This window comes from Aedes aegypti, chromosome 2 (assembly GCF_002204515.2).
Source record: "Aedes aegypti strain LVP_AGWG chromosome 2, AaegL5.0 Primary Assembly, whole genome shotgun sequence".
Classification (NCBI taxonomy): Eukaryota; Metazoa; Arthropoda; class Insecta; order Diptera; family Culicidae; genus Aedes; species Aedes aegypti.
In genome coordinates this window covers 279,351,269-279,373,340 of record NC_035108.1, presented here as the reverse complement: position 1 = coordinate 279,373,340, position 22,072 = coordinate 279,351,269, and the positions used below count along the sequence as shown (strand labels likewise).

The 22,072-nt window shown below is 39.5% G+C and overlaps 1 protein-coding gene and 1 long non-coding RNA gene across 2 annotated transcripts in view; one reads left to right on the top strand and one right to left on the bottom strand.

Moving 5' to 3' along the window:
• LOC5573643 (neural cell adhesion molecule 1-B) overlaps window positions 1–823 on the top strand; it is a 1,425,452-nt gene extending 1,424,629 nt beyond the window's left edge. Inside the window, 1 exon segment of the mRNA XM_021845179.1 lies at window positions 168–823. Within this exon segment, the coding sequence (XP_021700871.1) occupies window positions 168–626 (459 nt within the window). The 3' untranslated portion in view covers window positions 627–823.
• Window positions 824–20,185: 19,362 nt separating this feature from the next.
• On the bottom strand, window positions 20,186–21,678 carry LOC110676616. The gene is made up of 2 exons (XR_002500566.1): window positions 21,395–21,678; window positions 20,186–20,916 (listed from the first exon to the last, which is right to left on the bottom strand). It is a non-coding gene; the product is annotated as an uncharacterized LOC110676616 (long non-coding RNA).
• Window positions 21,679–22,072: the final 394 nt, after the last annotated feature.

The window sequence follows — 22,072 nt, the reverse complement described above, 5'->3', positions numbered from 1 at the left end:
TCCTACCCAAAATTCAGCATGCCCTCCATAAATTTAACATGCTTTGATAACTGAGACAACAATTGTAACGGCATCTCCCACCATAAAATTAATTGCACGAGATTTGAAAATCAATTAAATCATTGTATCTCTTTCTCTGCCACACTACCTATGTGCTCCAATTTCAGTACGATCCGTATCCAAACCATGATATACGACCGACGGAGTTACTGATACCGCCTTCCGGCATGGGCCACCTCGGAGGCATCGCTGCCATGCACGGAGGCAGTGCAACGTCCACGCCGGTGGTAAATCAATTACACCAGAATATTAATCAGCCCACGGACCCCACGGCAACCCTCAAGTTGGGTGCGTACTATTCATCGACCCCGGTAGCAGCAGCATCAGGGAACAAGGGCCTGGGAGGAATTGCTCCGAATGGTGGTCCAACGATAGCACTCTACGGAAGCAGCCATCACCACCATCCGTCAAGCGGACTATTGGTGCCGAATGGAGGAGCACCCGGAACTGGCCTCATCACAACCACTGGCGGCCCTCAAGGGGTCAATCCGAACGATTATGATATCAATGTACATACAATCAAAAATATGCTGATGACTACCAGGGTGCCGGAGAGTTGTGTTTAGATAGCTGACGATGTTGGATGCAAAATGTTTGAATATGTTTGCTCTTCGCAGAGGGGTGCAATCCCCCAAAATGTGTTGCGCGAAAATTGGTTTAAATAGTGTGTTGTTGGTATGTTTGATTGAATAAAATTTAAATAGCAAATGAAGGGAAAAGTGTAAACTGTATGATGAATTCATTTGAGGAGAGTATCAATAATGACTGGACAGATTCATAAAATCAGACGCAAAATTATTAAAAATATTCTTCGAAATTGGAGAAGGTATTTCAAAACCATAGTAATGAGGCTATGTTTGCACTCGCAGGAAAATGACTTGTCTGAACAGATTTTATACAAAACAGTCTTTAAATGGTAATCTCTGCGAGTTTACATCATCTTTCAGGGCTGCAACAGATGAAGCCAAACATATTAACACGATTAATATGGATATATAACTGCATTCGATACCCTCAGATGTGTAAATGCCCAAGTCATAAGGACTGTGCATTATCGAGCCTTCAAGACCATTAACTTTCAAATGGTGGATAAAGATTTTGATTCCGCAACATGAATAATTTTAAATACCGTTTTGATTCATATTACGGACACTTAAGGCTTCAGTGAATACAGCTAATCGAAACACCTATAAATTGAATTGTTCTTTATAAAACTTTTGCGTAATCAGGCCATGCAAACACTTAAATCTCGAATGGTGGGTGAAGATTCGGATTCCACATCTTTAATTCACTTTAATCAATAAAAATGTTCGGCCTCTTCATGATTTTTATTCCGGACACAGCCACACTTTTGCTTCATACTCCGGACACTTTGATTTGAATTCCGAACAGCTATTGAAAAACACAATTAGAATAGTCGAATAATTAATTAAACGCACTTATCCGTAAAAAAAGACTTCAAAACTAGTTATACATTGTAAATTTTCATGGATTCCTATGTTAAATATTTATGAAAATCATCTTTGAAATAAGGAATTTTTTGACGGCATATTTTGAAACATTTCTAGTGAAATGTTTCCCATACAAAGTAGAGTGTCCGGAATAAGAAGCTGTCCGTAATATGAATCAAAACGGTAAATAGAAATGTGTGGACTTTTCATGATTTTTATTCCGGACGCTTACTTACTTTTGCCTCATGTTCCGGACACTTTGATTCGAATTCCGGACAGCTCATGGAAATCATAAACGAGATGGATTCGACTGGCTACGTTTTCTACTATAACTAGTTTTTCGGCTTCACAGTCATTAAAACGATTGCGTTGATTACTTTGTTATCTTCGCCTACGTTTCGGTCCGGGAGTGGTCCTTCTTCATTATTATATCAACAATCAGCATAATTTTGAAGAAAGTGAAATCATAGATAGAAAAGTCAAATAATTAATTGAGATCGGCAAACCACTAAAAGGCGTCTAAGGCAGCTGAGCATTATAAGTTTTCAAAGATATCTATGGAAAATGTTGACTAAACCGATCTTCGAAAGTGAGAACTTTTGAACGGCAAAAATTGAAACATTTCGTGTGAAATGTTTCCCATACAAAGTACAGTGTCCGGAATTTGAAGCTGTCCGTAATATGAATCAAACCAGTACAATATTTCCGGGCAATCAATTCTTAAAAACTTACTTAGCGCTCATATATTTGAAAGACATTTAAATTTAATGCAGTTCCATGTTAGTCCAGTCATTCTATCATTAAGCCAATGTTTTAACATCGATTAATAATGTAAAGCATCGTACCGATTTGGCAGATTTTCTTTAGTTAATAAGTTTGATCATAAGTTATGCCTAATTAACAGTTTTAGGACTAGCTGAGTTCTCAAAAAGGCGTATCAGCAGCTAAACATTTATGTGTTTTATAAACTTCAACACAATCCTATTTGAGAACTGAACAGCCACATGCAAGAGCAAATACCTGAACAATGATGAAAAATAAAAAAATTAAAACAATTCAAAACAAATCCATCGCCTAAAAGAAAGTCAACCAACAGAGCAACAAAAACGACAAAAATTGAAATCATAATGAACACTCTGTGCATACTGTATCTACATAAATGAGGAAAACCGAAGAGCAGCGTATTCAGTTTAGATGTATAAAGGAAAGTGTGTTCCTGTTGAATGAACATCGTAATTAAAGGACATGGAACCATAATATTTTAGAGCGACAAAGCTAATAGAATAAAGGTTTGGTTTTGCTTGTGTTCCAACAGAGCGAATAGTTTGTAGAACGTCGGTGCCTATGTTAAATGTAATAGAGAGATTTATGTTGTATTTTGACTGAACATTGTAAAAACTTGTTATACAGCAAGTTTAGGATTTTGGAAACCTTTCCCCTGGTTTAGGTTAATATGCCGTCTCACGTGCCAACATGAAGCAACCATATCCGAGACAAGCAAACGAAACAATCTTCCATCAGAGAAAAATCTTTATTTATTTTTTATTTGATCAATAATTGAAGTAAAATCGCTATTCTCCAACCACAGAAATCTTTCCATGTGCGATTCTTGCCATCTACTAATTACTGATTGCGTTTTATGAATTGTTTCTCAATTGAAGTCATGACACTTAGCGTTACTGTAAATTAAGTAATTTTGATTAGAATACTGCTGAGTAATTTTCTTATATGGTTTATATGCGCGATCATGAAATGGAGGGATAACTGTATCAATAGGGTGGAGCTCATTTTCAAAAATTTATTCGTAGTCAAAATTTACAAAGTGGAAAATGATCATCAGTCCCAAAATAACATCCAGCGAAAAATAAAAAGAGAATCTCTGGTTAAAGTTTAGAGGTGCACAAAGGCCGTAAGAATATTTTTCTAGCAAAATATGTTTAATTTTTGATATGCTTTTCAGCGTGTTATTAGAAATTAATATTATCATTGTTTTCTATAGGAACTTTTCTTTCTTGCGTAAAATCGAGGTTTTTTCAATATTCCTATTCAATATTCAACATTATAAACCGAAGCCAAAAATGGCTTCCGATATGGCACCTACAGCACCGCGCCCACTTCCTACCCTCTGACTATGCATCCGATAAGGATGAGAGGAATGCGGGCGTTAGATTTCATTTTTCATGGTCCTTACCTTGATGTTGCGATGTAAAACTGCTACTACTTGCTCATATATCCACATTTTACCCATCAAAAGATAGGTTTTTGCTCTATTTATCACTATTTATCTAATTCGTGCATTTTTAGAATTCCTGATGAAATACTTCTTCTTGCATATTCTTCTTCCAATCTTCTCAACACCCACTTTGGAACCATATTATTTAAAGCAATTTCGCACTCTTTGGCAGAAGAAAAACTTATAAAAACATAATCACAACACTACTATTCCACCAAATTTGTTTTTGAAGATGCAAAACTCGCGGGGAAATCTAGCGAATTGCGTTGAAATGACTTTAAATTATCACCTCCAACTTTACTTTTGCGAAATGGAAACATTCGCGGCGGCAACTATTCGCTATCGTGCATCGCAGTAGTATTGGTGGCTTTCAAAGCAATGGTGCCAAAATCATTTCTAAATATTTTCAACAAAACATGTAATTTAGTTCAAATTTTGAGTCGTAGTTCCTATTTAATTAATCGTTTAATCAAGAACACTCGTTTGAATTTCAGCAAACGGGATTGAAATATATTGTTAGTATTTGCAATTCATGTTTTGATTACATTTGAATGATTCAAAATATTCAAAATGAGATATTCGCAGCACTGCTATGTGGCCCAGAGAAAGCAGTGAAAGAAAACAATAAGCATTGATTTTAAGTATTGGAATCATTTTTTAAATAATTGCTCCGTCCAAAAATCGAATAGAAAACAAGCGGCCTTAAAATCTGCCATAGTTATTTATATTGCTAATTTAATGGCACGTTATAACAGTTACCTGGAATTAAATATGTTTACTTTTAAAAGATCCTTCCTCCAAAATGAATAGGAAACGATGGTTCAGTTCTGCTAGGTGATTTGATCGAACCACAAATCAAAACAAACTTTGACAGTTGGTTTGTTACACCTGTATTTGTGATTGAACTTCCTTCGCACCAATATCATCACTATATGAAAAATATGTGTTTTACAAACACTTATGCAATTTTTCCTCTGGCTTCCATCTATAATGTCCTTAAATCTAATATTAGTCCCCTCTGTTGAACCCATCCCACCTTACGTTTTTCTGTGTTCTTTCTCTCAATCTTCTTTGCTTTTTGTTCCATTGTACCTAGCATACGAGTCCTCCCAGCTAATCTAATCATAATCTCCTGTAGTAATGAGTAACCTATCCAAGAACCAAGAATCCAAGAACAATTCGCATTTCTAGAAGATGTTTCGTCAAATATCACCAAAAGCAGTGGAGATATCACAATTTTAAGGTAATTTTTGTTCTTTTTGAATCATAAATCATCAAAACCACCTGAACTGCCCATATTCGCATAACAGAAATTCTATTTTTTTCGTAGGATGTTATTTAACGACCGATGATCATTTTCCATTTTGTAAATTTTGACTACAAAAGATTTTTTTTTAAATTAGCTCCCCCTATGTATTAATGAGATGAGGTGAGGCAAAACGTGTTGAACTACCTACATTAAAGATCAATCGAATGTCACAGCTAATATTAAAAATGAGATTGTCTTAAAAAGCTTATGAATGTGTTCCATCTTATCAACCCTGTAAATTTGGATCGTAAAAGACGGGGGCCTTCCTTAGCCGAGTGGTTAGCGTCCGCGGCTACAAAGCAAAGCCATGCTGAAGGTGTTCGATTCCCGGTCGGTCCAGGATCTTTTCGTAATAAAAATTTTCTTGACTTTCCTGGGCATAGAGTATCTCGTACCTGCCACACGATGTACGAATGCAAAAATGGCAAAGAACGCTCTCAGTTAATAACTGTGGAAGTGCTCATAAGTACACAAATCTGTGTAGCAGTGAGGACGTAATGCCAAAAAGAAGAATAAGAAGACAAAACGGATCAAATATCAGATTATTTTTGCTAGACAATTTGCGTTAACTGAGATAGAGAGTGAGATAGAAAGCTTTATCAGAAAAAAAAACGAATAACACTGCGAAACACGTTTTTGTCTCAAGTACCAAAATACCGCTGTTTACTTAATTAAGGGTTGTCGAATCTATCGACTGTAGAAAATGCAAAATTTGATTATTTCAGCCAACTTGCATGCGAGTTTTCCAGCTTGTATGGCAATTTATTTGCTTAATTTTCCACAGAATTCAAACTTCATGTGTATAACAATACTTATCAACAAAGTTCATAATACTTTCAATGCTTAAGAGTTATTTTCTGGTTGTTTAGAAAATTATTGTATTTTGCCATATTTTGTGTGAAATTTGATTATGCATTTTCAATTAAATTATATCTAAAACGAAGGTTCAAATCTATTTTGCATGCTTGCTGGATTCAATCATAAAAAAGTTTGATAAATCATTCAAGTGTTCGATACAACTTTGGCGACCTGTAGCTAAAAATTATGACGTGTTGCAACATTTCTCAAAACGGCTCAGATTCATCGACTCCAATTCTACTAGAGACACATAAGTTGATCCTTGAGACACTCAAAAATGTCATTTTTGTTACGTTCTGTGTTATCCATTGAGATTTTTCATGACTATTCAGAGAGCGATTGGAAAATGCTTTTTGTAAATAATATCTTTAATAGCGTTACTTTTTACATTAAATTCATTTCTTGTATATTGGTGATCTGTGTAAAGAAACACTATCATTCTAATTCGGTCGAACTAAATTAAGCTATTAGGCTGATACAAATATTAGTTTTCTTTTATGTCCGAGGCCACTTGGAAGGTACAAGGGGGGAAATAAAAATTAATAAGGAATAAAAGTATAAAAATGAAAAAAAAAGTTTTTTATTTCGAATGTTTATTTGTAACGATAGTGGTTAAACTTTTTCCAATCGTCCTCTGGATCATTTTACCTGTTTTTTTTTCTCCCCTTCAAAATTTAAGGATTTTTGAAGAAGGGGGAGGATGACATAAAAGAAAATTAATATTTGTATCAGCCTTATTAACATTTTGATTCATGAGTTGATTTGATCAGCTTATAAAAGAAAAAATCACTTTTCATAAACTTACCATAAAGATGAAGAGCACTTATCCTAGCAATATAAAATGTTGCAAGGCTTTTGTCTGAAATTATTGATAATTTTTCTTCGACATATGTTCCAACGTTTCAACATTGGATATTCTATAAAATTAATTAGTGCTATACCAGGGAGGGAACCGAAAACGGAGCCCAAGGTGAGCACCAAAAACAGCGAAACCTAGGAATTTAGGCGAAGCCCTCTCTATCAAAACGTAGGAAGCTAAATACGCCGAGGTTCTGAAGGCACGAAGAAGTTATCGCCATTGGGCGCTGATGTGCGGAGCATAAGGTGGACTAGGATTGGTGAAATGATCCTAGTCTTAGAGCAGGACGCCCAGGACAAGGGTGCAGTCTTTAAGCAACTGGCACAAGAAGTACTTGGCGACGAGGTTGATGTAAGATCCCTTACTACTGAAGCGACTCTCCAGTGTAAAAATCTGGATGAGGTCACCGATGCAGCGGTGGTCTCAACTACTTTCAAAGAGCAGTGTGACATCGACGTAGCCAGTAAGGCCATCCACCTTAGAAAGGGCCCGCAGAGCACCCAGGTGGCGGCGATCAGGCTGCCGGTCTCAAGAGGCCAACAAAGCGAAGAGCTTGGGTAAACTCAAGGTAGGCTGGTCGGTTTGCCGGCTGAGCATACAACAGGCTCCTGAAGTTTCATTCAAGTGTTTCGGGAAGGGCCATAAGTCGTGGAATTGCAATGGTCTCGACAGAAGTAAGATGTGCAGAAAATGTGGCCCCGAAGGCCATAGGGCGAGCGATTGCAAGCAAATCGCTAAGTGCCTAATATGTGTCGACAGAGCAGACAACGGACACTAAACGGATGAACCCAAATGTCCTCGCACAAGCGGAGTATCAGAGCAGCCAAAACGAAAGTAACACAGTTAAATTTGAACCACTGTGATGCAGCCCAGCAGCTGTTTTGGCAGTTAGTCTCGGAAACCAAGACTGACGTGGTGTTACTATCGGACCCATACAGCATACCAGCTAACAACGGGAACTGGGTGGCGGATAGGTCCCAACAGATAGCAGCTATAGGGACGACAGGACGATACCCAATCCAAGAAGTAGTCTCTAGCTCAAATGACGGTTTTGCGATAGCAAAAATCAACGGCGTGTTCTATTGCAGTTGTTACGCGCCTCCAAGGTGGTCGATTGAGGAATTTTCCCACATGGTCGACAGGATGATAGCCGAACTAGCTAATCGGTAGCCAGTAGTGATAGCTGGCGACTTCAATGCATGGGCAATAGAGTGGGGTAGCCGCTGCACCAATCAAAGAGACCAGCTATTGTTGGAATCCCTGGCCGCATTAAATGTAGTGCTGGCAAATGTGGGTGCAGAATCAATGATCTACGTGACGTTTTGTAGTCCTAACCTTTTAGCACAGTCTGTGCTTTAGGTACCATGAACTGGTGCGTTGATGACGGTTATACTAATAGCAATGGGTTACATGCATGCCCCGATTCGCTACTCGCCACACCGTAACGCACATGCGCTAGTGTCTATGCACGATAAATCGCTAAAAGCTCACGCGAAAAATATGTGTATGGCGAAAAGCATCTAACGAATTATTACTCAAATTTGGGAACTATTTCCGAAAAAATATTTGGTATCGGTTGTGCGTAATGACGATGGCTATCAATTCAATTCAATTCAATTTTCTGGCATTACATCCCTACTGGGACAGAGCCTGCTTCTCAGCTTAGTGTTCTTATGAGCACTTCCACAGTTATTAACTGAGAGCTTACTATGCCAATGACCATTTTTGCATGCGTATATCGTGTGGCAGGTACGAAGATACTCTATGCCCTGGGATGTCGAGAAAATTTCCAACCCGAAAAGATCCTCGACTGGTGGGATTCGAACCCACGACCCTCAGCTTGGTCTTGCTGAATAGCTGCGCGTTTACCGCTACGACTATATGGGCCCCAAAATGGCTATCATGCCTACCAAATATATTTTCGATTAAAGCTTCTATTCACAAGATATTTGAAGTTAGATGTCTTTCCCCATACAAAATAAGACGAGAAAACTTCTGCTGATCAACTGTGGACAAGAGCAAAGCAGGTAATCCATTGGGCTACAATTCGCTACGATGAATTTGCGCCGAATGGATGAGTCTTCTCCACTGGGCTCGGTCCTGGGCCGATCGCTTCCAGTCGCCCTGAACGTTAAGTGCCCTTAAGTCCTCCTCAACTACAAAAAGCCATCGTGTGCGCGGTCTTCCACGAAGTCGACGGCCTCGTCTGGGATCTCTGTTGAATATTATCTTTGCTTGTCGTTGTTCCGGCATACGGGCAACGTGATCAGCCCAACGCAGCCTGCTGAGTTTTATGCGCTTGACAATATCCACCTCTTTATACACTTGGTAAAACTCGTGATCATGCGACGCCGCCAGATGCCGTTCTCTAGTTTACCGCCGAATATTGTTCGCAGCACTTCAAACACCCCGAAAGCTCTCCGGTCGACTTCCTTCAATGTCCATGATTCATGGCCATATAGGACAACCGGACGAATCAGTGTCTTGTATAACGCGAGTTTTGTCTTCGTTTGAAGGCTACGGGACTTCAGCTGGTTACGAAGTCCGTAGAAAGCCCGACTAGCAGCTGCAATACGTCTTTTCACCTCGAGGGTAACATCATTATCGCATGTCACTAGTGTTCCAAGATACACAAATTCTTCCACCTAATCAAACTTATCACCACCTAGCACCATTTCGCTACCACTAACACGTCCGGACTCACGTTGGCCACCAGCTATCATGTACTTCGTTTTTGTGGTGTTGATCGTGAGCCTGATCCTCGCTGTCTCCTTCTTGAAAAGCACGAACGCCCACTTCCACTGCCCGACGGTCAATCCCGATGATGTCGATATCGTTCGCAAAGCCAAGGAGCATATGAGAACGTGTGATAATGGTGCCGCTTCTCTGCACACCGGCTCTACTAATAGCACCTTCGAGCGCTATGTTAAACAGCAAGTTGCCCTGTTTCAATCCATCTAAGGTTACGAGCGATGACGAAATCTCGTCCGTCACCCGCACACTTGATTTCGATCCATCAAGCGTTGCACGAATCAGTCTAATCGGCTTCACCGGAGAGCCATGTTCGGACATAATTTGCCACAATCGTTTCTCTTCACTGAATCGTACGCTGCTTTGAAATCTACATACAGATGATGAGTCTGCAAGTTGTACTCCCGGAATTTATCTAGGATTTGACGCAGGGTAAACATTTGATCTGTCGTTGATCGGCCCTCTCGAAAACCAGCTTGGTATTCGCCGACAAAGTACTCCTGATACGGTCTCAATCTGTTGAACAGAATTCCAGACATGATTTTGTACGCCGAATTAACTGCCCATAACTGCATAACAGTCACATTCGACATTTTGGACAAATTGGAGTTAATACCATGGAGAGTCATCAAATGATACACTGAGAACAGCTTTGCGGTTGAAAATACTATATCAGAGGGTTAAATTAAATACACAACGCCACTTGATTTGTGCAGACTAAATTCGCATTTATTTAGAATATTTTGTGCATTCAATTTTACCATGGCACCATTTGTATAGTAAAAATTACTATATCATGGTTAAAAACTTGCAGCAGACCAGAATCGAACCGAGGATCTGGTGATTGCCAAGCGCGAACGCTAGCCGCTCGGCTATCGACGCGGTTGGATTGAGAGGGAACGAAACGCAAATAAAAAGCGTTCATGATAGCTCAATCGTGGTTGGAATAGTAAATTTAAAAACACGTTCATGGTTCTCATTACTACAACGCTTGTTTCAGTGTAAATACTTTCGATCAACTTAATGGAATCTGTGAGATTGTTCTAGAAAATTAGAAAAAAATACCAAGTTGTTTTGTCACATTGGTAATTATGACCGCATAACAGTCACATTGAGATTAAAAATGTGCCTCGTAATGTAATAGCAATGAAATTTCTATCAAAATTATTTTCTGACTATTCTCCTAGTATGCGATATGAGTTGTACAAAATATCAGCCTCATGTAAGCACTTTTGAGTTCCTGGTATTTTTTGAAATTTCAGTTTTCTCCCATACTGCAATAAAATGCACACTTGGTATTCCATTTACTCAATGCCTACTTTTGTCGAATGTTACAAATATGCAGTTATGGGCAGTTAAGGAGTGTTATCCCTCGGTAATTGGCGCACTCCAGTCGATGCCCTTTCTTGTACAAAGGGCAAATGAGACCTTTCAACCAACTAGTAGCCATTTGTTCTTCCTCCCATATCCTCGAAAGGATACGGTGAAGGAGTTCGTGCAGCTGCTCACTTCCGTGTTTGAGAAGTTCAGCCGGGAGCTCGTCCTTCCCAGCAGCCTTGTTGTTCTTCAACCCCTTGATAGCTTTCTTTACCTCATCTAGCGTTGGAGGTACCACAGCCTGTCCATCGTCATCGATTTGGATTCTGCTACCAGATCCACTTCCATAATCTCCGTTCAACAATGACTCGAAGTACTCTTTCCACCTGGCGGCCACCATTGCTTTATCCGTCAGCAAGTTTCCTTCACGGTCGTTGCACATGGCGGGAGACGGCGCTGTTTTTCTCCGCACACCATATTGATGGATTCGTAGAACCGTCGCATGTCGTTCTGTTCCATAGCTTCTTGCGTCTGAACAATTACTGCCAAGTTCTTCTCGTTCGTCATTCTCTGGCACTCCTCGTCGAACCAGCCGTTTCTTGTTCTTCTTTGAGCAGTACCTACCACTTCTTGCGCTACTGTGCTCACCGCTCCGTGGACTGACTCCCACTGATCGCTAAGGTTGACGCTTTCGTTGATTTCACTAATCCGCTCGTCAAGCTTTTGATGGTGGTCCGCTGCTACACCATCCGGCGTTAAATATTGAAACGCAACAATTGTCGATTCCAAGAACTCGAAACGGTTGATAATCGCGCTCGAATTTTGCTTACAACGAGATAGTGGTCTGAGTCGATATTAGGACCCCTGAAAGTTCCAACATCGATGACAACGGAAAATGTAGGCAATCTACCAGAATATGGTCGATTTAGTTGCAAAGTTCGCCATTTGGGTGTTTCCAGGTGTGCTTACGGATATCCTTACGTGCAAAGTACAGGGTGTCCGCAAATTATCCGAACAGCATTGGGAAGATGATCTCGCATTGGAAACAATGAAAAATCAATGTCCATGTACCTTTTTAATACAAGTATATGTTAACACAAAATACAACTTTAAACAATTTCGAAATGATTGCTTGTTACTGAGATAATCAAATTTAAATTTTTCGGAGACGTTTTTCCTGAGAGCCGCTAGTCATACTGGAGATGTGTTATCCCTTAAAGCTAAAATTGATGAATCCAAATGTCGTATTGTTATTTGAAGTAACCTACAGGTTAGTGGCTTTAAGTTAGACTGGAAAAAGAAAAATACACGGTTCAAATCCAGTGAGTTCTATGGGCATTTCTCTTCCGTCATAAAGCTTGAAAAACAGCTCCCTTTAAGACACCTCAATACATTTGGCTTGGTTTTGCAAATATTTGAAATCGGAACTGTGTCAAACTTACTTCTTAAGAATATAGCCAATATTTAAGACCATGCAAGAATATTGAATTTATTATGCTCGATTGTAAAGAGTCATGTCTTCAAAATTTGTACGGATAATTTGCGGACACCCTGCTAGTGCTAGTGATGGCCATCCCCCTGGTGGCAGCAAAGTTCACTAAACGTAGGCAGTTGTCGTTGGTAACAGAGTGAAGGCTCTCTGTACCAATGATAGGGCGGAAGAAGTCCTCTCTTCTGACCTGCGCATTAGCGTCACCGATGACAATTTTCACGTCGTGTTTTGGGCATTCATCAGACATTCGTAAAACGCATCCTTCACGTCATCAGATTTGTCGTTAGTCGGTGAATATACGTTGATCAGGCTGTAGTTGAAGAACTTGCCCCGAATCCTCAATACGCAGATCCGCTCATTGATCGGCCTCCACCTAATAACGCGCTTCATCTGCTTCCCGATCACTACGAAACCGACTCCGTGTTCAGCTTTATCGCCACCGCTGTGGTAGATGTTGTATTTGAATGCGGTGTTAGCGACGGGGTCTACCGCTCTGAATTCACATTCTCCAGATCTTAGCCAACGCACTTCATGAATAGCAGCCACGCACACGAGCCAAAAGGCTCACTCGTCCAGGTTCATTTAAGGTCCTGACATTCCAGGTACCGAGTTTCCAATCATAGTCCTTATTTTGTTACCAGGTCGGTTGCCGAAAATAACATTCGTTTCTTCTTCTTTCTCCATTTTTCGTGGTGGGTAATGAATTCGGTATGCTACCTTACCGGGGTCACGCTACCTACATCACGTTGATGGGGCTGCCATCTTAGGTGAAGCTGACGTGATACGGCATTTCATACTCAGCCGCTGGATGCCAGAACAGACGCTTTTTGAGCCGCACCTTCAGGTGTGCAGAAGCTCAGAACGTACCACCTCACTCTAGCTGATGTCAGAAGGACAACAGTGCCCAGGCTGCACTACCAGCTAAGTATTGTGCATCCGAGTAATCGCTGCAATGTCGCTCAACTTTCGCGTCGCTGGATTGGCGAGCGCTTTGCAGTTTAGTGCTCCAGCGACGCATTGAAATAGCCTGTGTCGCTCAAGCACTAACATGAAAAGGTCGCCAGAGTCCAGCGACGTTTTGGTCGCGTGAAATAGTTGAGCGAAGTTTGTATTCGTTCTAGGTTTTGCCTGCACTAACAATACGCAAACCCTTAGCTGGCGGTCTTTGTCATCATTTGACCCGTGCAAGCGCGAGGTAGGAACTTGTGAAAGCCAGAGCTGTGTTGGTCGCTCCTTCCTGATTGTCGACTCACCATTTTGCATCAATCGATTCGCTATAGTATAATACCAGGCGGGTGGAAGGCAGCGCGATGTAACTTTACCCAAGCCCGTGGTTGGAAAACAGCACGCTTCGACGGCGAAGTATTCACTGAAGCCCTGAGGCGCGAACGGAACACTCTGGACCTAAACGGTGAAGAGCTAGTTGCTGTGATATCACGAGCGTGTGATGCTTCCATGGCGAGAAAAGCCCCTCCTAGAGAGAACACGCCGCCGGTGTAATGGTGGTGCGAATCAATTGCAAATCTTCGAGCAATCTGCCTTCGGGCTAAACGAAGAATGCAACGCGCACGCACAGAAGCACAAACAGAAGAACGCGTTGCAGCATTCAGAGAGGCAAAGTTGGCTATCAAAATTTTTAATGAAATCTTGTTTTTATTTAATAACACGAAAAAGCATGTTACTGTAACTACTTTAGCAATTTTTCCCGCTCAAATAATGGCCATATCATGTTTAAACTTTAATTTAAAAAATTGGTCCATAAATGAACCTTGACACTTTTGATCATGTTTGACGTTCGCTTAGTCGACAAAAACACCACAGGGGTTTTAGTTCGACCACTGGGGTTGTTCCTATCTGACATTTCGTAAGGGACACGGAAAACAAAATACACCCAAAATTTGAGTTTAAGCCAAAGGATGTGACAAAATCTAAAAAAATTTTTTTTTGGGCTTAAACCAACGGAAAACATTAGAAAGTTGAGTAAACATGTGTTTTTGGCCTAAACTTAAGCGTTTGGCACTAAAATTGGGACAGGGCTTTAGGACCCTATTCGAGTCCATGGGGTGACGCCTACAGAGTGGTAATGGCTTTGACCAAAGGTGCCATAGCGTCCCAAGAGAAGTCGCCTGAGTTGCTGCGATCGATAATCGATGTACTCTTCCCGCATCATCCTATAAGCCCATGCCCCCCAGCGCCGTATGCGGCAGATGAAGGTGAAGAAGTGACGAGAGTGACAAACGAAGAGTTGACATAAGTCGTGAAATCATTCGCGTCAAACAAGGCACCGGGACCCGATGGTATCCCGAATGTTGCCTTAAAAGCGGCAGTGAATGCGGATCCGGACATGTTCAAAATCACGATGCAATGCTGCATTGATCAAGGAATCTTCCCGGATGTATGGAAGCGACAGAAATTGGTGCTACTACCAAAGGAGGGAAAACCACTAGGTGACCCATCGGCGTATAGACCTATCTGTCTACTAGATACGACGGGCAAGAGGAGGAGTTGATTCTCAACAGGCTAGTACCATATATAGAGAGTGCGGACGGCATGTCCAACAACCAGTTTGGATTCAGGAAAGGTAAATCTACTCTGGACGCTATCCAGTCGGTCGTTCAGACAGATGAGGTGGCAATCGAGCATAAAAGGAGCGGTATCCGTTACTGCACGGTTGTCACTCTGGATGTGAAAACGCACTTCACCGCCTCAAGGTACCGGTGCAGTTGTGTAAGCTTCCGGATTCTATTGTATGACACAGAGGAGGGGCAGAAATGCGTTGGAATCACCGCGGGAGTACTTCAAGGTTCAATACTGGGCCTGCTTTATGGAATGCGATTAACGATGACGTACTGAAGCTGCCCCTTATGACGGGTGTTAAGATTGTTGGCTTCGCCGACGATATCACCCTAGTGGTCTAGATGAATCGACTATTTCCATAGTTGAGAAAGGGATGAAGTCTAGGAAACTAGGACTGGTCCGTCATAAGACTTAGGGCCCATTCACAAATTTCATAACGCTGAAGGGGGTGGGTGGGTGTCTGACATGTGTTACAGCTCATACAAAATTTCTAAAATGTTCATACAAAAAGCGTTACGAGGGGGTGGGTGGGTATCAAAAATTACCATTTTCGGCGTTATGAAATTTGTGAATAAACCCTTAGGTGGCGGTGGTCAACAACCGCAAGTCCGAGCAATGAGCGCTTATCTCGCTAGGTGATTGCACTATCGAGACCAAACGATCCTTTACGCATCTTGGGGTAATGATCGATGACAAGCTCAGCTTTGCTAGCCACGTTGAATATGCCTGTAAAGAACATCTACGGCTATAGCAGTGCTTTCGAAAAAGATGACTAACATCTCTGCTGTAATAGACCATTTCCGTGAAAATTTTTTATTTGCTTATATGCTTTCTTTCATTATTTTAAACAAAGTTTCTTAAGGAACCCATATGTTTTGAAGCCCCTAACTATTGAAAAACAATGAAAAACTGGCGGCACGACATTTGACCCCACGGTCTCCCACAATTTATTTCAGAACGATGCCCGTCAGACCCTTCTCTCTTCCCACCACGGTTGGTGAATTTTTGATCAGATGACTGTCACCCGTGACAGACGATTTTTTTTTTTGTGTTTTTGTTTTGGTTTTATTGAATATGGTACTCGTCGCCGCCGGAGAAGTGCACCAATCCATGATCCCGTAACCCGTGCTACAGGAGGAAGACAATTGTCTACATCATGAAGCGAAACAGGAATCATCCCAGAAGCATTTTTTATCATTCCGCATGAGGGAAAGTGTACCACACAACTTTGCATCACAGTCAGTCGACAAGTCCGGTTTGCTGTATGAGAAGCCGCCAGCGACGGAGAAGTCCAATCTGCAGGCAGAATCGAATGTGGAAGAAGCTCCGGGACCAACAGAGATGCAGAATCGGAACAATAAGAAGCCGTTGCCCTGGCGGATGATTCAGTCAATAACACCGGAAGGCCATCGAAAAAGTAGTGGATTAGCAAGCTTCTCCCGTCCCAGTTGCATAAGCGAAACAAGGAACAACAATCCGCTAGTCAGGTCTCCCATTAAATGTTGTCATCCACCGCAATTTCTCAGCTCCAATCAAGTGCAATTATTTCCACATGTAGGGTGCCGAGCTACTTGGGCACTTCCACTTCACTCTGGCATTGTAGTTTTTCTCGGCCGAATCGTCTGAAACTTTGCAATAAGCAGCTTTTCAATACGATGCATATTGAAAAACCTTACTGCGTTCATTCACAAATTTCATAACGCTAAAAATGGATTCAAAAGTTTCAAGAATAGGATCCATCTCCCTATACGTAATTTATTAAATAAATGTCCGCAATAATTGTGCGTTGTGGAACATCTCGCTTTCCTAAAATATGTCACAACTCACAAGTAATTATTTCTCGTAAGTATTTTGTGCGGAGAATGGGCCCGTTGAGCAATTCGATACCCGAGGTACCCGAGAATCACAACATCACAAGCCCATTACAGTTCAGAAATACACACAAAAAGAAAATGTCTAATGTTGTTAGAGATGATGTATGTTTTCGAAAAGTTTGCTTTTCTTGAACTAACAAAAAGTAGGGAGCCAGATCTTATTCATAGAACTTTTGCTCCACTGTCCTAAATACGTTTTTAAGAGCATTTGTGGCCACTATATTCGATGTATTCAAATGCTTCTTATTGCAATGTTTCAGACAATTTGGCAGAGAAGACCCCTCTATGCCAAAGTGAATCATGGAAGAGCTTAAGTATAAATATTATTAGGGTGATTTTTACCCTTGACGAGTTCGCTATTTTGTGCCTATGGTTTTGTATAATGGAGCCGATGAGAATTATTAAATTAAAGAACACATTAAATAACATTCAACAAATGTAGGCATTGAGCAAATGGAATACCAAGTGTGTATTTTATGTCAGTATGGGAAGAAACTAAGATTCCCAAAAATTACGAAGAACTCAAAATTGCTTATTTGAAATTGAAATTGTGTACAGCTAATATCACATATTGTTAATAAGGAAATAATTCTGTTAGAAATTTCATTGCTACTAAATTTGGGGCTCATTTATAATCTGTCTCGTTGAGCTTGTTTCTTTCGAATTTCCTAGAAAAATCTCAAAGATTTAAGTAAGTTGATCGAAAGTGTTTATCATTTAATGACCACGGTATTAACTCAAAATTGACAAAAATGTCGAATGTGATAAAAATGCAGTCATGGGCAGTTAATTTTTCTTTGTAAAAAAAATATATGAGTAACGTAACGGAAAGAAGAAGGGTACCAATATCAAAAGTTGTGTATATACCAGTAGATTGGATAAAGGAATAATTCGAATATTTTAGATTAAAACGAATAATTAGATTGCCTCTAGTATAACCGATTTTGAAAATTCTGCTACTTATCTTATAATTAAAAAAAAGGAGATTCCTTACGCGTCATAAATTTTTTATTATAAATTTTCTTACAAAAAATCTTACTATGGAGGGATGGGGTCGAAAAACCGCCAGAATTGTCTTACGTAATCAATAAACAGTCCCTAGGCTTAAAAAGATTAATACCAAATGAATTGAGTGAGTGAAAGTAAACTTCTTAAGGCTAAACTCATAGTGGCGTGTTGAGCCCAAGCCAACCGCTTATTTTTTATTTCGAAACACAGTCACCAGTAAGGAGAACTGTTCATCATCATTCTGGAATGAAACGAGAAAGAGACTAAACAGGAATCAAAAAATCAAAAAGAAGAGTTTTCAAGAGGATTTTCAAATAATCCGACGATCATTAAAGAAACAGTTTCTGGGAATTTCTCTTGACGTCACGGCAAGAATTTCTGATTGTAGTACTATTGCATGTATTTTTTTTCTTAATTTTCTTCAAGAATTTCATCAAATTATTTCCGAAATTACTTTCAGGTATTAACCCGAAGATTTCTTCAGGAGTCATATAGTGATTTCTTACGGATTTCCTTTAAGAATTTCGTTCAAGATACCTACAAGAATTCAACCTGCTTTTTTCCAAGGAGCATCCGAGAAATTGCTTAAGGAATCATGAATTTCTACAGTAAAACCTTCATATTTTAAGAAATTTCTCCAGGAGGTCCTAAGTTGTTCCATTCATCAATTGATTTCTTATAAAAATTTTCATGATTTTCTACAAATTTCTTTTTTTTTCATTAAACTATAAAAAAAATTCAATTGAATAGCTTTTTTTAGAAATTACCTACAAATTACAGCAATGGCTGTATGGATTTCATAGACATTCCTACCAAATTTTCACTAAGGATTTTGTTAAATTTTCTGCATAAATTTCTTTACATATACCTCCCTTGATGCCTCCAGAAATTACCCCAGAGGTTCCCCTTCAATTACAATACAAAGAATTTATCCAGGATATATTTAAGAAGTGTCCAGCAAAGTTGCGAAGGAAACTTTTAAAGAATTAAGCCTGATTTGCTACTGAAAAGGAATCGCTAAAGAAATTTCTCGCCGATTCCTTGCAGAAATTTTCTACAGCGACTCCCATTTGAACTGACAGTTCTTTTCAACTGCGTACTGCGATCAGTAAAAAGCGCATTCTTGATCGTTTCCTTGCAGAAATTTCCCATGCATCAAAATATGCCGACAAATTACTTGTCAGCAGCAAATCAGGCTTTAAGCCTGATTTGCTACTGAAAAGGAATCGCTAAAGAAATTTCTCGCCGATTCCTTGCAGAAATTTTCTACAGCGACTCCCATTTGAAGTGACAGTTCTTTTCAACTGCGTACTGTGATCAGAAAAAAGCGCATTCTTGATCGATTCCTTGCAGAAATTTCCCATGCATCAAGATAGGCCGAGAAATTACTTGTCAGCAGCGAATCAGGCTTTACCGAAAAAAAATCTGAAAAAGATTAGATAATTTTTAAAGGAAATCTTAAAGCATTTCTAATGAAACTGCTGTAGGAACTCATCTTCAGGGTGAAAAAATGATAAACAAAATTAAATAGATTGCTATTATAATTATTGGAAAACTAATCAATCATTTCCTAGATATTACATTGGACATTCTAAAGAAATTTCTTGAAAAATATCTGATATCCCTATAGAAATTGTGTATAGATCGAAAAAGTTACTGGATTTTTTTTTTAAATTATTTTACGAATTCGGGTGAAATATTAATAGCTGAACAATTCGGTGATGTAAAATAACATAATACGATATGTCGGATATATTTTTATAAAAATAATATATTTTAAACACTTTTTTTCGATTTTTCAGGCAGGATCCAGAAGTTCCAGCCTTGATGGGAGTTGGGTTTGCTAGAAAAAAATCGATTAACGAATTTCTCTAAAATATTTAAAAATTGTGGATTTTCTTGAAAGAGTTCCTGTACAAATTGAAGAAATCTGCAGTACAATAAGTGGAAAAGTAATTGGAGAGGAATGTCTGGGATAACCCCCATTCCTATAACAATTGCTGAAGGTTGTAGCAAAGACGAGAAATGACATACATGTTCCTTGCTGTTCCTCAAAATTGTATGACACCAAGTACCAATGGATTAAATGCAGTACAAGGAGTGGTACCTAATAGTATACCTGATAGTATTCTTGAAGAATACTCTGTAAAAATTACTAGAAGAATTATTTGTGAAATAGTTCCTTGAAAAATCCGTGGAGAAATTCATAATAAAAGTAAAATAGTCACGCAGGTGTCTGAATTCATCCACGAGGTTAAAAAGGAATAAAACTACTTCAGAGACAATTGTGGTGAAAAGAGACATTAGAGACCTTCTATTAAAAAAAGATAATTTTCAGGGACTTGTATTATAATAGACTGTCTTTAAAAGAGATCTGCTACCAGCCCTGCAAATAATTATAAATACTAATCCATGCATCTTTATTACCATTATTGTTTTTTTCAACCGTTTGCAAATAAATGAATGAGTTTCTGTTTTCTGGGAGAGGGAGGATTTTAATCTCGTCCTCATCGGGCAGTGCGGTGGCTTGCGCTTCATGTAAATCCTTGATATGTTGCTGCCAGTTCTTGTCCATTATGACCGCTGGCGGGAGTAGGCGGGCATAGCTAATAACTATATTCAGGTCAACGACCAACTAGCGGGCCACCCACACCGTTACTATAATTGGTAGTTGGACTAAGTCGAGATGTCGTAGTACTGATGATTCTTCTTCCGGTAGCTTGGCTTTCACTTTGCTGTCCTTGATGTCGACTTTGCACATCCGCACCAAATCTTTCTGTCAGTTGGGGACTTTCTTGTAGGTTACTGAACACGTCATGCCGAATATGATGTATCCGTTTCGCAGTCCACCAAACTTTTTCTGGTCGGCGGTGTCCGAGACGTTGAATGATACGAATGGCGCACAGGCACATCTTTTTCAACTCACCGGTTATATGCCGCTTGTAGAAGGTAGTCCGTTTAAATGGTGCTCTTTGCATCACGACAAAATATCGAAGGCCATAATTCCACCGAAAAACTGCGCCCTCATCTGGAAGAACTACGACTAGTTGTCCAAGAGTTTCTGGTCCATCCATCCTTGTTGTCTCCTCTTGTTATGCAGCAACTAAAAGCACCACTTCCGACGATACTGGTAATAATGGAATAGTAGTTTACGGAACAAGTTGCAGAATGATGATTTTTACAGCACGAGTCGTAAAATTATCCTACGAGGCTTGCCGAGTAGGATAATTACGACGAGTGCTGTAAAAATCGAGTTCTGCAACGAGTTACGTACAACATTTTTTGCAATTTCGTAGAAGACCACTTGAGGGTATCAGAAATTATATCGGAATGCATCCACCATTATTTTACAATTTCTGAGAAATGGTTGTGTTATGATTCATTATGCAACTGAAAACAGTTGCGTAATGAGAAAGCGTTGCGTAATGAATCATTACAGCACTGGTTTCAGTTAGGTAATGACTATTCCCGCACTGCATACTTCAGTGCAGGAAAGTAGGCCGTTTCATGACAGATTGGCGTGATGAAAAACAGCCTATTACGATGAGAAATTGCAAAAAATAGTAATTGGTTCGGCTACGACGTGAAAAATGAAATTTACTTACCATGAATAATCGAAAAAACGTGATATTCTTAAAAACTGATCGGGAAAGAATAGAAGTTTACATATATAAATACTAGTTATTTTTGACATTTCCAAAAAGTAAATACAGCTGGGAATAGGGTTATCAGTTTTTACGATTTTTCTAATATGGCCGACATGGTGAATACGAAATTCACCACTGTTAGAGTTACCATTTCCGTTCCGCATGTCTGAAAAAGTGGTGAAATTGTCAATTTTTGAAAATTCATATAAAATTCAAGAATTCATAAAAAATAAAAAAACTTAAAAAAATGATCATTTTCAATTATTATCTTTTGAGGAAAAATATAAAACGATGGTGTTAAGTCTGACGGAAATGGTCTATTGGGTCCTAAAGCCCAGTCCCAATTTTAGTATCAAACGCTTAAGTTTAGGGCAAAAACACATGTTTACTCAATTTTTAAATGATTTTCATTTGTTTAAGTCCAAAAAACATTTTTTGTATGATTTTCGAGATTTTGTCCCACCCTTTGGTTTAAACTCTAATTTTGGGTATATTTTGTTTTGCGTGTCCCTGCTGAAATGTCAGATAGGAACAACCCCAGTGTTAAAAATATATGCCCTGTGGCATTTTTGTCGAAACTGTGAATGTCAAACATGATCACAAGTGTCAAGGTTCATATTTGGAATCATTTTTAAA